This window comes from Microtus oregoni, unplaced genomic scaffold (assembly GCF_018167655.1).
Source record: "Microtus oregoni isolate MIOR12 unplaced genomic scaffold, Mior012 000072F_ref0000427, whole genome shotgun sequence".
NCBI classification, from domain to species: Eukaryota; Metazoa; Chordata; class Mammalia; order Rodentia; family Cricetidae; genus Microtus; species Microtus oregoni.
Window position 1 is genome coordinate 1,544,941 of NW_024543979.1, and position 12,451 is coordinate 1,557,391.

The window sequence follows — 12,451 nt, forward strand, 5'->3', positions numbered from 1 at the left end:
GAGAGAGATGAGAGAGACGGCTGGGCACACAACTCACCATCAGAGAAATCACACAGAAGTCTACATTAACTATAAACTGATTGGCCCATTAGCTCAGGCTTCTTATTAACTCTTATAGTTTATATTAGCCCATTATTCTTGTCTATGTTAGCCACGTGGCTCAGTACCTTATTTAGTTAGGCAGTCACATCTTCTTCTGTGGCTGGATCACAACTTCAGACTAGGATTCTTCCCAGAATTCTCCTGTTCCCAGAATTGATCTGCCTCTACTTCCTGTCTGGTTGTCCCACCTATACTTCCTGCCTGGCTACTGGCCAATCAGCGTTTATTTAAAATATAACTGACAGAATACAGACCATTGTCCCACACCAAGAGCATGTGGTTAGCCGGCACAAAACACTGGGGAAATGGTAGAAAAACAGTGAAAGATATTACCAGAAAGCTAGGCTGGGGTATGTAGAGGAAGACACAGTGCACAGAAGTGGAAGAAAATGGGTTATTAGTGGGCTGTTCCAGCAGTTACTGGTGATGGTAGAATCAGTCATCCAGAGGCCGCTCTTAGAGTTCATCCAGTCTTTAATGTATATATTTATATATTTCATTTATAGAGAATCTTCAATAATAAGACATATATATAATAAATAACTCAAATTTGAATACATACATCAGACAGCTTCATGGTTTTTTTGTTTTGTTTTTTTGAGACAGGGACTCCTGCAGCTCAGGCTGGCCTCCAGCTCTACATGCAGTTGAAGGTGACTTTTAATGTCCAGTCTCCTGCCTCTGTCTCCCAAGAGCTGGAATTACAGGTGTTCACCACCGTGCTAAATTATAATCCCTTTGGCCTTTTCTTCTTTCTTGATGGTACGGAGGGTTTAGCCCAGGGCCTTGGGCATGTGAGGCAAACGCCCTACCACAGAGAGGTATCCCCAGCACGGTCACGCCTTCTCGGTGTTGGAAGCCCCCAGCCCAGGGAGGTCGGCAGGCAATCTCAGCAGTTCTTCAGCTTCTTCCTGCAAAGTCTGTGCCTTCTCGTGCAGCAGCATCTGCAGTAAACACCCAGTCGTGAGGCCAAATGTACTTGGCTAGAGAGTTGCCAACATTGTATGTCTGCTAAAAACCCGAGCTTGACACATCAATATCCAACGTTAGAGCTAAAATAGTGGGACTGAAAAACAGCCACTTAAGAACAAGCGATTTCAGTAAATGAAGCTGAGGAATTCTGTTAAAAACCATTTTAGCTGACCAGTGTTCAGTGTACCAAAAAGAATGGCGCTTTCCTACACTAAGAGACTTGCTTCACAGAAGACCTGGGCACTTAAAACTTAATTTATAATCTATAAAATTTCAGAGAATTTTGCAAAAATTTAATTACCTCTTGAAACTGCTATCCTTTCATATATGTTCAATTAGATCTGGAAACTGTTATTTTACAGATATATTTTATTCTCACAATTTAGTGTGCTTTTAGAAGCCCATCAGTATTACAAAACAGATTTTTTTCCCTAAAGCTTCTAAAGTAAACAAAGTCTGATCTTTCTTCCCTTCATCTCCCCCCTGTCATTTTTCCCTCATGTATTTTTTGATTAATTACTTAGTTATTTAATGTGTATGGGTATTTTTGTTAGCATGCATTGCATGTGCATACACCATGTGTCCCTGGAGGTCAGAAGAGTTGGGTGGATCCCCTCGAACTGCTATTATAGAGGGTTGTGGTGGCCATGTGGGTGCAAGAAATATGAACCCAAGTCCTCTGGAAGAGCAGTCAGTGCTCTTAACCACTGAGCTACCTCTATACCCCCCCTCCCCCACCTTATACTTTGTGAGCTAGGACTTCACTATGTAGTCTAGGTTGGCCTCATATTTGTGATCTTCCTGCTTCAGGGCTCAGAACGTGCATGCTGCCATGTCTAGAAATAGGATAATTTAAAGACAGCGTGCAGGGAAGAGAGTATCCCAAGCACAGTGTGGAGGACATGTGCTGGTTTGCCTTAGTTCCCACACACAGGAGGCAGAGGCAGGGGAATCACTCCTTTAGTTCCCACACACAGGAGGCAGAGGCAGGGGAATCGCTCCTTTAGTTCCCACACACAAGAGGCAGAGGCAGGGGAATCACTCCTTTAGTTCCCACACACAAGAGGCAGAGGCAGGGGAATCACTCCTTTAGTTCCCACACACAGGAGGCAGAGGCAGGGGGATCACTCAGTTTCAAATCCAGCCAAAGTCACTGAGTCAAACAGCAAAACAAAATGGCATTTTAGAATATTTCAAGAAAAAATTTGATGAACAGTGACTTTTTTCTATTTTCTAAACATGAGAAATAAAATGTTGGGATTAGTTGCAGGTGGATTTTGTCTAGAGAGCAGAGAAATTTATTTGTAATGCTGCTTATAATAAAAAGCTTAGCAAAAACTTCATAAAGGGAAAAACCCTAAGAAACCAAGTGGAAATGAAAAAGAACACAGTGCTCTCTAATGAGATAAGGCAGAGCATTGCACAGGGAAATCAAAATATAAGCCAGGCTTTCCAGTATCTGAGGTAATGGTAACCATATAAATGTCCTATCGTATCTTCCAAAAACTACACAGATCGCCGGGTGGGGGTGGCACACACCTTTAATCCCAGCACTCTGGAGACAGGCAGGCAGGTCTCTGTGAATTCAAGGCCAACCTGGTTCACAAAGTGAGTTCCAGGACAGCTAGGACTACACAGAGACCCCATCTCAGAAAACAAAACACAACAAAAATAATACAACAACAAAAGAGAGAGAGAGAGAGAGAGAGAGAGAAGAAAAAAGAAAAGAACAGAAAAGAAAAGAAAAGAGGAAACTACACAGACCATAAACTGGGAGCAGTGGCGGTGGCGCAAGCCTTTAATCCTGGCACTCAGAGGATCTCCATCAGTTTGAGGCCAGCCTGGTCAATATAGAGAGTTCCTGGCCAGCCAGGGCTACACAGTGAGACCCTGTCTTTTTTTTTTTTTTTTTTTTTGGTTTTTCGAGACAGGGTTTCTCTGTGGTTTTGGAGCCTGTCCTGGAACTAACTCTGTAGACCAGGCTGGTCTCGAACTCACAGAGATCCGCCTGCCTCTGCCTCCCGAGTGCTGGGATTAAAGGCGTGCGCCACCACCGCCCGGGGAGACCCTGTCTTAAAAACAACAAAGAACAAAACAAAACCATACATAGATCAGCAACAATGATACAAAATCCACAGTATCACTGGATACAGAATGTTGCCATCCTCACACCCTGTGTCAGGAAGTAGAATGAGCTGGCTGGAAGGTGGGAGAGCTGGACTGAGTACTGGGGTAAGATGGAGCTGTGTCCGGAGAACTCAGGGTGCTGAAGGCAAGAGTACAGCCCCTGCAGACACCACTGGCTTCCTGGGATATGGTCAGCGCCACAGTCCTGGCTCAGTAAACCGCTGTATTTCTTTGGGTCGTGTTTATTTCTTCCTGCAAACACTTGGTGCACAGGTACTATCAACTGATTGTGTGCTAGGCAATATAAAGGAGATGACTGCAGGCTGTCCCTACCCGCCCAGGGACACCAGTCTACTGGACAGTCTGTCCCGCAGGCTGCCCCTACCTGCCCAGGGACACCAGTCTACTGGACAGTCTGTCCCGCAGGCTGCCCCTACCTGCCCAGGGACACCAGTCTACTGGACAGTCTGTCCCGCAGGCTGCCCCTACCTGCCCAGGGACACCAGTCTACTGGACAGTCTGTCCCGCAGGCTGCCCCTACCCGCCCAGGGACACCAGTCTACTGGACAGTCTGTCCCGCAGGCTGTCCCTACCCGCCCAGGGACACCAGTCTACTGGACAGTCTGTCCCGCAGGCTGCCCCTACCCGCCCAGGGACACCAGTCTACTGGACAGTCTGTCCCGCAGGCTGCCCCTACCTGCCCAGGGACACCAGTCTACTGGACAGTCTGTCCCGCAGGCTGCGTCTGTGAACCCCGAAACTGTCTCTCTCACACCACTGCAAATATCACTCGAGGCACTGAGCATCATTCAAAAGCTTGAGAAAGAGATATATTTTAAAAACAGTTCTCTTTCATATAATGACAATACTGTCTTAGTTAGGGCTTCTTGGGGAGGAAAGGGCTTGTGGTAGTTTGAAAGAAAATGTCCCCTAAAGGGAGTGGCACCATAGAAGGTGTGACCTTGTTGGAGGAAGTGCGTCACTGTGCGGGTGGGCTTTGAGGTCTCCTTGGCCCAAGCTATGCTCAGTGCAACACACAGCGGCTTCTGCTGGCTTCAGATCAAGATGTAGAACTCTCAGTTCCTTTTCCAGAACCACGCCTGCCTGCATGCTGGCACGCCAATAACAGACTAAACCTCTCAACTGTGAGCTAGCCCCAGCTAAATGTTTTCCTTCTGAGAGTTGCTGCGGTCATGGTGTCTCGGCAGCAGAACACTAAATAAGGCAAAGCTTATTCAGCTTACACTTCACATCACTGTTCATCATTGAAGGAAGTCAGGACAGGAACTCCAACAGGGCAGGAATTTGGAAGCAGGAGCCAGGGTGCTGATTACTGGCTTGCTTTCCCTGGCCTGCTCAGCCTGCTTTTCTTTTCTTTTCTATTTATTTATTTATTTATTTATCTATTTATTTATTTATTTTGGTTTTTCGAGACAGGGTTACTCTGTGGAAGCAGGAGCCAGGGTGCTGATTACTGGCTTGCTTTCCCTGGCCTGCTCAGCCTGCTTTTCTTTTCTATTTATTTATTTATTTATTTTGGTTTTTCGAGACAGGGTTACTCTGTGGTTTTGGAGACTGTCCTGGAACTAGCTCTTGTAGACCAGGCTGGTCTCGAACTCGCAGAGATCCGCCTGCCTCTGCCTCCCGAGTGCTGGTATTAAAGGCGTGCGCCACCACCGCCCGGCTATTTTTTTTTTAATTTATTTATTTATTAAAGATTTCTGTCTCTTCCCCACCACCGCCTCCCATTTCCCTCCTAGGCAGTTTGGATGCTCACTTTACTCAGCCTGCTTTTCTATAGAATCCAGGACCACCAGCCCAGGGATAAGACCATCCACAATAGACTGGGCTCTCCCTCCAATCACTAATTAAGAAAATGTGTTACAGCTGGATCTTATGGAGGCATTTCCTCAATTGAGGTTCCCTCCTTTCAGATAACTCTAGTTTGTGTGTCAAGCTGACAGAAGACCAATCAGCACAATTATGCAATAATGAGGTTGTAAAAGGCCAAGCAATTTATATAATTGTGACCAAGAAGGACATAACCCCAAATTGCTGTGTATGGCTTCACCCACACAAACAGAAGCACAATGGCAGTCTTGAAAAGAAAACTGAAGCCCGTGAACGGCTTAAAGAACTTAATATGGGAAAGAGAAAGTCTTGCCCAAAGGAAGGGCTGGCCTGCCTCTGAGGGGCAGACCGCCAGACGCAACGGGAGAAATGAGAAGAGGCAAATTAACCCCAACATATCGTGGTGACTTCAGTAATGCTAAAAGCACCAAAACCAACGAGAACCGATTCTTGCCAGTGAAGGAGTCTGCAAGCGGAGAGGCTGGATGCTGGGCACCTGAGGAGGACACTTCTGTGAGGAGGCTGTGTGGGGAAGCTGCATGGCTGCCCGGTCCCCCAGTGTGAATTTTTAGGTTGTCTCTCGCCTCTTCTCAGCACTCCTGTGTCAGCAACAGGTACAGTATCTGTACCTACAAATTCTGAGTATGTGGGGTTTTTTTAAAATTTACATTTGATGTGTCTGGATGTTTGCTGCATTTATTTATGTATGTCTGTGCACCGTGTGTGCGCAGTGCTCTTAGAGATCAGAAGGCATCAGATCCCATAGAACTAGAGCTACCAAGTGTAAGTTACCCTGCGGGTACTGGGAATCGAGCCTGCAGTCCTCTGGAAGAGCAGCAAGTGCTCTTAACCACTGAGCAATCTCTCCAGCCCCGAGCACGTTTTTGTAACTATGAACTATTCTATGACATGCAATGCTTTGCTCTGATATCAGAAGCGTAAGGACAGTATGCTGTGGCATATTCTCACAGCTTGCTTGCTCACCTTTGCTGAGGAAACAATCTGCTTGGCCTGGCGTCTGGACAGATGCTCAATTGTCCTCACTAGCACGTCTGGATTGGCATTGGCTAAGTGCATTATACTCTTGTAACCTGCACCGTATAACTGTTTTGCTCGACCCTAAAGACATTAAAAAAAATTAATACTATGAGTATTTGTGACTATAAAAAAACTACATTCAACAGACAACAGATGAAGATACTAATGTAAATATGAAGAGACAACATGGCAGAGTACTGCAGAATATTAAGGATGTGTCTGGGAGTCTGATTTGACTCGGGAGTTTTCCACACAGTGGAAGTCATCAGGTGTGCTAAAAGTCTGCTCTCCGCGGCTGAGTGCATCTAAGCTGCCACCGCCACTGCCACCATTCCTCACTGATAAGAAACCCAGCTTCTTCAACCTTCCCCATGAAGACCAGCAGCGCTCCAGGAATCCCCGGGCTTTCCACACCGGACTGGGACCTCTGCACATGCAGTCTCAGGGACTGAGCGGCCTGTGGAGACCCCTGCTGTGGGACTACCCAGAGATGTCAGCCGATGTAACAAGTACCCTTTGTTGATATATATTGAGTCTATCAGTTCTGTTCCTCTAGAGATCCCAGAGCGACAAAGCTCTTTCTATTCCCCATTCTGAAGCAGCCTTCACAAAATGGTAAAACCTAATCTTCCCATCAGTAAAAACAACCTGAGCTGGGGAACCAGAGCAAGGCTGACCTCTAAGACCCCGGTCACTTCCATGAGCGGGATTAGCTCTGCCTTCACACAGTAGGTCAGTTTCTTGGTAAGTTCTACCAACAGGGCTCTGTAAACCCAAAACTCCTCCAGCTCCTGAGAAAAGAAAGATACATCAAATGTTAAGCTGAGCAAGTTACCTCTAAGTTTTTTCTGAAGTTTGGGTGCAGCGAGGGAGAGGACCATCCCAAGCACAATGTCAAGGAGGGATGGTGGGCACCCTGGCAGCTCGATGAACTAGCTTTTGGGGGAGGAGGCATGGTGGGCACCCTGGCAGCTCGATGAACTAGCTTTTGGGGGAGGAAAAAGATTGAAAATAAAAAACCAAGTTATTTCTAATCAAAATCACAGGAAATGTACGGCTTTGTTTGTCAAGTGACTACAGTTTTTACCTCTGGGAATTATCCCAGAGACAGAGTTTTAATAAGGAAAAATTTAAATGCAGAATAATATTCAAGGAAACATTGTCTAAGCTAATAAAAACAAGAAATACGAATTGTGAGCATTAAACCTGGCTTGGAGGCATTAGTATCAATTGATCTTCTCCAGATGTACACTCAAGGTGGGGGAGTCGGCTCTGAGGGAGGTGCCTGCTGCACAAGCGTGAGGGCCCTCAGCACCCACGTGAAAGTCAAGTGCAGTGGGAGAGGTCTGTGACCCCAGCACCAAATGTCTGTGTGGATGTGTGGCCAAAATGGGGAGCTCCAGGTTCAGTGAAAGATCCATTTTTTGTGTTTTTCTATTACCCATTCTGTGTAATTTTTCTGCTAGAAGAAGTAACCTGAGCTGGGGAACCAGGACAAGAAGGAAGAAGGAGCAATTGAGAAAGACACCTCTGATGTTGACCTTTGACCTCCACATGCAATTGTGGCAAGTGCATACACATGCACCCAAACAGGCATGCATGCACATGCACACACATAGTGTGCACCCCAACACACGTTTAGTTTAGTGTACTACAAACTCATACACTAAATATGTTTGAAATGTTAATTTTAAAAGGCCCCTTTCTAGGCTGTGGGTATCACCATAAGAACATGTAATGTCACCCTGACATCACCGAGCAAGCAGCTGCTGCACTAACAGCAGAGCTAAAGGATGTTGGTGGAACCGCCAGACAACCAGTGCCGAGCTGCCTGGGGTGGGCCTTCCCGCTACACCGCTACACTGGAGGGCCTTCCCGCTACACCGGAGAGCCTTCACTAAGTTTCCACGATTATCTGTGGTTAAAAGCTGCCTTCACAGGTGGACACTGATATTTTTTTGTATCTGTGGAGGTTTCCTTTGTTTCCGAGTATGTGGTCAATTTTTGAGAAGGTTCCATGAGCTGCAGAGAAGAAGGTATATTCTTTCCTATTTGGGTGGAATGTTCTATAGATGTCTGTTAAGTCCATTTGCTTCATTACCTCCAATAATTCTCCTTAAGGAAATGCTACAGTTTTCTAGTTTCAAACTCATCTACTTCAAATGCATATATGAGTTTATTTATATACAAATATTAAGTATATGTATATGCAAAGCCCTATACTTGATGTGGATTCCTAGCCTGCCTGCCAGGCACTAGGACTGGCATATCACCGTGGCTGTTCAGAAAACACGGCACCGAATAATCCCACGGCAGCTAATGGTCACGGCTCACTTAACCCGCTCATCACTCATAGGTCACCATGTGGAAGCCGTGGGTTGTGATGGACAGCTTGAAACTATTAGCAGTGGCCCTGGGAACAGGCCAGCTCTGCACCTTCTACTGACTTAAGTGTTGTAGTAGACTCGGTAATTTCTGCACTAGCCCATAAGCTCACATGTAGTAATCTTGTAAACAGGCAGAAACAGAGAAATGCTTTCAATAATCCGCATGCTTTGAAATAACACAGTAACTCAGCAGAGAGGAAAGACTGACACCTGCTTTGCAAGCTTAATAACAGCGAAAATGAAAAGACCAGAAGTACATGTCACACACGTAAGTGAATTACCTCACAGAAGTGTAACACGCTGGATGAGAATGAGGCGGCTCCCGTGAGCAGGCTTTGTACGTGTCCTCGGGGCATATTAAATTTCTCAGACACACTCCAAACGTTGGTCTCTTTCAGCAAGGAATAAAGGACAAAAGACAGATAGAGCCTGTTGACGATGTTCTTGTCCACCTTCTAGAAAGACACAAGCGCATAAACTCAGTTGGTAGCTGGGCAAAAGGTCAGCAGGGACAGAATGAGCGCACAAAAGCATTGTGCCCTCTACCTCAGCTCCCCGATTTTTCTGTCCTAAGGAGATAAGGTAGAGGTTTCCAGTGAAACGCGCATGCTCTAACACCTAGACCCGTGACTGTGGCAGTCGGGAAGGGGACCTTTGCAGATGTTGTTAGCTCAGGACGTGTAAAGGACGCCATCCAGGATTCACCTTGGGGCCTGAACTGACTGGAATCCTTATAAAATGAGGAAAGGACAGAGACACAGAAGTCAATGAAGAGCGAGGCTCGGGTCAGAGATGTGCCGGTGAGCCTCGCGGCTGGGAGAGAGCAGGTGAGGATTCTTGCGGTCTACCCAGAAGTCAGCATTGCCCGTACCTTGATTTCAGATCTGGGGTCCTGAACTGCGAGGAACCGAGCCGCGGGCCTCACATACGCAAAGGCAGGGCTCTATGCTGAAGCCGGCTGCTTTCTGTTGTTTAACTCGCCCCGTGGTGTTAGAAAATGAACACGAAGGGGGAAGCAGGAGTGTGGGAGGCACGGGGGTCCCTGTGCTCACGGAAAAGCACTAGGGGAGCCAGGAATGTTCCAGACAACCCGCTGTTTAACCCGTGTGACACACAGAAGGCTGGGAGCAAATGTGCCTAACAGCCTGGTGACCTTAGTCATGCTTACTAATCGGGGGAACCCATCTTCCTGGGAGATGTCACACGTACTTTACAAGGGGCTTGATGTTATGTTGTGCATGCAGGATTGAGTTATGTATCACGAGGAACATTTTCACCAAATTGAGCAGTACTTAATTAAATATGACCACTCGGGGTCAGACTCTCAAAGCTTGAGCCAGTACTGCCTGCATGTGGAGCTGAACTCCCTTCCTGCCTCCCAGGGAATAGTACTCTGCTGGAAAGGGGGGCGACCTCCACACTGACCGCACTGTTTGCGTGTGGATGGAAGTAGACAAACACGCTGGCTAAACGGCGAGCTTGTCTATACTATCCACTGCAAGGAGATAGGCTATGGCTCACATGGTCGTGCCAGTCAGTGTCCCAAAGCGGAAACAGACACAGAAAACGACTTCTGTCTGATATTCTACTTTTGCCAGTGATGTTAGAGATCTGATTTTTTTGTGCAAACAATTTCATCACTAGTATCAAGTTAACTTGGCAGGTGGTGTTGTACTCCTTGAATCGCAGCACTTGGGAGGCAGAGACAGGCAGATCTCTGTTAGTTTGAGGTCAGCTTGGTCTACAGAGTGAGTTCCAGGACAAGCTCCAAAGCTACAGAGAAACCCTGTCTTGAAAACTTAAACAATTTTACAGATGGACTTGGAAGATAAAAAAATAGTTGTAAAATATGTTATTTGAGCATGATGGTGTGCCTATAATCCTAGCACTTGGAGCCCAAGTTAGGAGGGTCATGACCTGAGTTACATAGCAAGTCCCTGTCCAAAAAGAAAAACATAAATAAGATACAGAAACGAACTTTGAGATAAACGCTACTGATCCATGGATTTTGAGTTACAGATCCAGCATGTATATAATGGGCCATCCTTTTAAAAGCATTAAGCTGAAGAAGTATATTCAATACTGGGCAGGCAAGATAGCTTTTTAATTTGTCATTTTTAATGTGCTTTTACCAGTAACTATAAATTGAGTAAATGGAGGCTTTGCTTAGAATGTAATTCCAAAGCCAGGAAAAACGAGAATTATTAAATGGTTGGATGGATGCTCTAATGACAATTTCAAGCGTTTGCAAGAAATGTCAATGATAAGGGGTGGGGCCACTGAGATGGCTTGGTGAACAAAGCTCTTGTACAAGCCTGACAGCATGAGCCCGAGCGCTGGGGCCACAGAAAGGGGAAAGGAACCAAGTCCACACTCCTGGACCTCCACATGAGTGCTGCGGGATGAATGTGCGCACACACACGCACAGTTTTAAAGGAGTAGGTGTGGGATGGAGCTTTGGCTTTTTCTTTTTCAGATTGTATTTATTTGTGTGTGTGACTGTGCATGACTGGGTGCAAGTGTGCCTTGGTGCACACGAGGAAGCCAGAGGACAGTTCTCTAAGGCTCTTGTTGTTTCTGGCACACTGTGTAGTCTAGGCTAAGGCTTTTCAGGGGACCCTGAGGACAGAACTCAGGCCGTGAGGCCAGTGTAGCAAGAATATTTTCCATTTTCCATGGAGCTGTTTTGCCTGCCCAACTTTCTTCTTCAATATGGAGAAATAAATTATGGTTTTTTTTTAAAAGATTTATTTATTAGGCATACAATGTACTGCTGACAAGGAAGGTACCAGGTCTCATTACATTACAGATGGTTGCTGGGAATTGAACTCGGGACCTCTGGAAGAGCAGCCAGTGCTCCTACCCTCTGAGTCGTCTCTCCAGCCCCAATATAAATTATGTTTTAAGTAAATACCTTTTTCTTGGTTTTTGAGACCAGGTTTCTCTGTAGCCTTTGGCTATCCTGGAACTTGCTCTGTAGATAAGGTTGGCTTCGAACTTACTCACAGAGATCCACCTGCCTCAGTTCCCTACTGCTGATATTAAAGGCATGCGCCACCCCTCACCCATAAATACCATTTTCTTTAGAATTTGAAATAGTGATATGTCTAAACTATAAGTAAGTAAATAGATTATTAAATATTTAATTATCACACAACAAACATTGACTATATATGAAAATGTAACAAAATTAAATTCTAGATTCAAATTTTCAAAGATATCTTATTCTAAGGAGATTTTGTATGTGGTATTATTTAGTAGTCTCCAATTAGTATGATTTTGATTTTCCTTTACATTTTTGAAGTTAATATAAAAGGTCTTTTTTTAAATGTAAAATTTTAAAAATTTTATTTAACTTTATTTTATGTGTATTGGTGTGAAGGTACCAAATCCCTTAGAACTGGAGTTAGAGACAGTTATGAGCTGCCATGTGGGTGCTGTGAATTGAACCCAGGTCCTCGGAAGAGCAGCCAGTGCTCTTTAGGACTCTCCAGCCCCAATATAAAAGTTTTTAAAGGAATATTTGTATTCGTCATTTCAAAAATCTAGCCATAGACAATTCCAAAGTAAAAGATCAAATCTGAACATTGTAAAGTCTGTCTGTCTGTCTTTTTCTCGTTTTTGTTTTGTTTTGTTTGTTTTTTTAGAACAGGGTTTCTCTGTGTAGTCCTGGCTGCCTTGCAACTCATTCTGTAGACCAGGCTGGCCTTGAACGCACAGAAATCTGCCTGCCTATCTCCAGGGAGCATTGGGAGCTTTTTGAGACCAATAAAATAACAACAACAACAACAACAAAATTCAGATTCCTCCTGTGCAGAATTTGTAACATCAGGTAGGACAGCTCATATAAAGTTTCTGGAAAATAACTTTATATTGGTGTGTTTAGGAGCTGGAAGCTAAGTGGCAGAATACTCACCTAGTCTGTGCAAGTATCTAGGTTTCAACAGCACCACACACACACACACACACACACA

The 12,451-nt window shown here is 45.3% G+C and overlaps 1 protein-coding gene across 4 annotated transcripts in view; it reads right to left on the reverse strand.

Moving 5' to 3' along the window:
- Positions 1–281: 281 nt before the first annotated feature.
- Positions 282–12,451, reverse strand: part of Helq (helicase, POLQ like) — a 43,334-nt gene continuing 31,164 nt past the window's right edge. For 3 of the 4 annotated variants that reach the window (XM_041642125.1, XM_041642127.1, XM_041642128.1), the window contains 4 exons: positions 8,759–8,932; positions 6,768–6,881; positions 6,037–6,171; positions 282–1,046 (listed from right to left, as the gene is read on the reverse strand). In XM_041642125.1, the coding sequence (XP_041498059.1) occupies positions 939–1,046; positions 6,037–6,171; positions 6,768–6,881; positions 8,759–8,932 (531 nt within the window). In that variant the 3' untranslated portion in view covers positions 282–938. The remainder of the gene's footprint in view (positions 1,047–6,036; positions 6,172–6,767; positions 6,882–8,758; positions 8,933–12,451) is intronic. The other variant, XM_041642126.1, reaches the window with a different exon arrangement.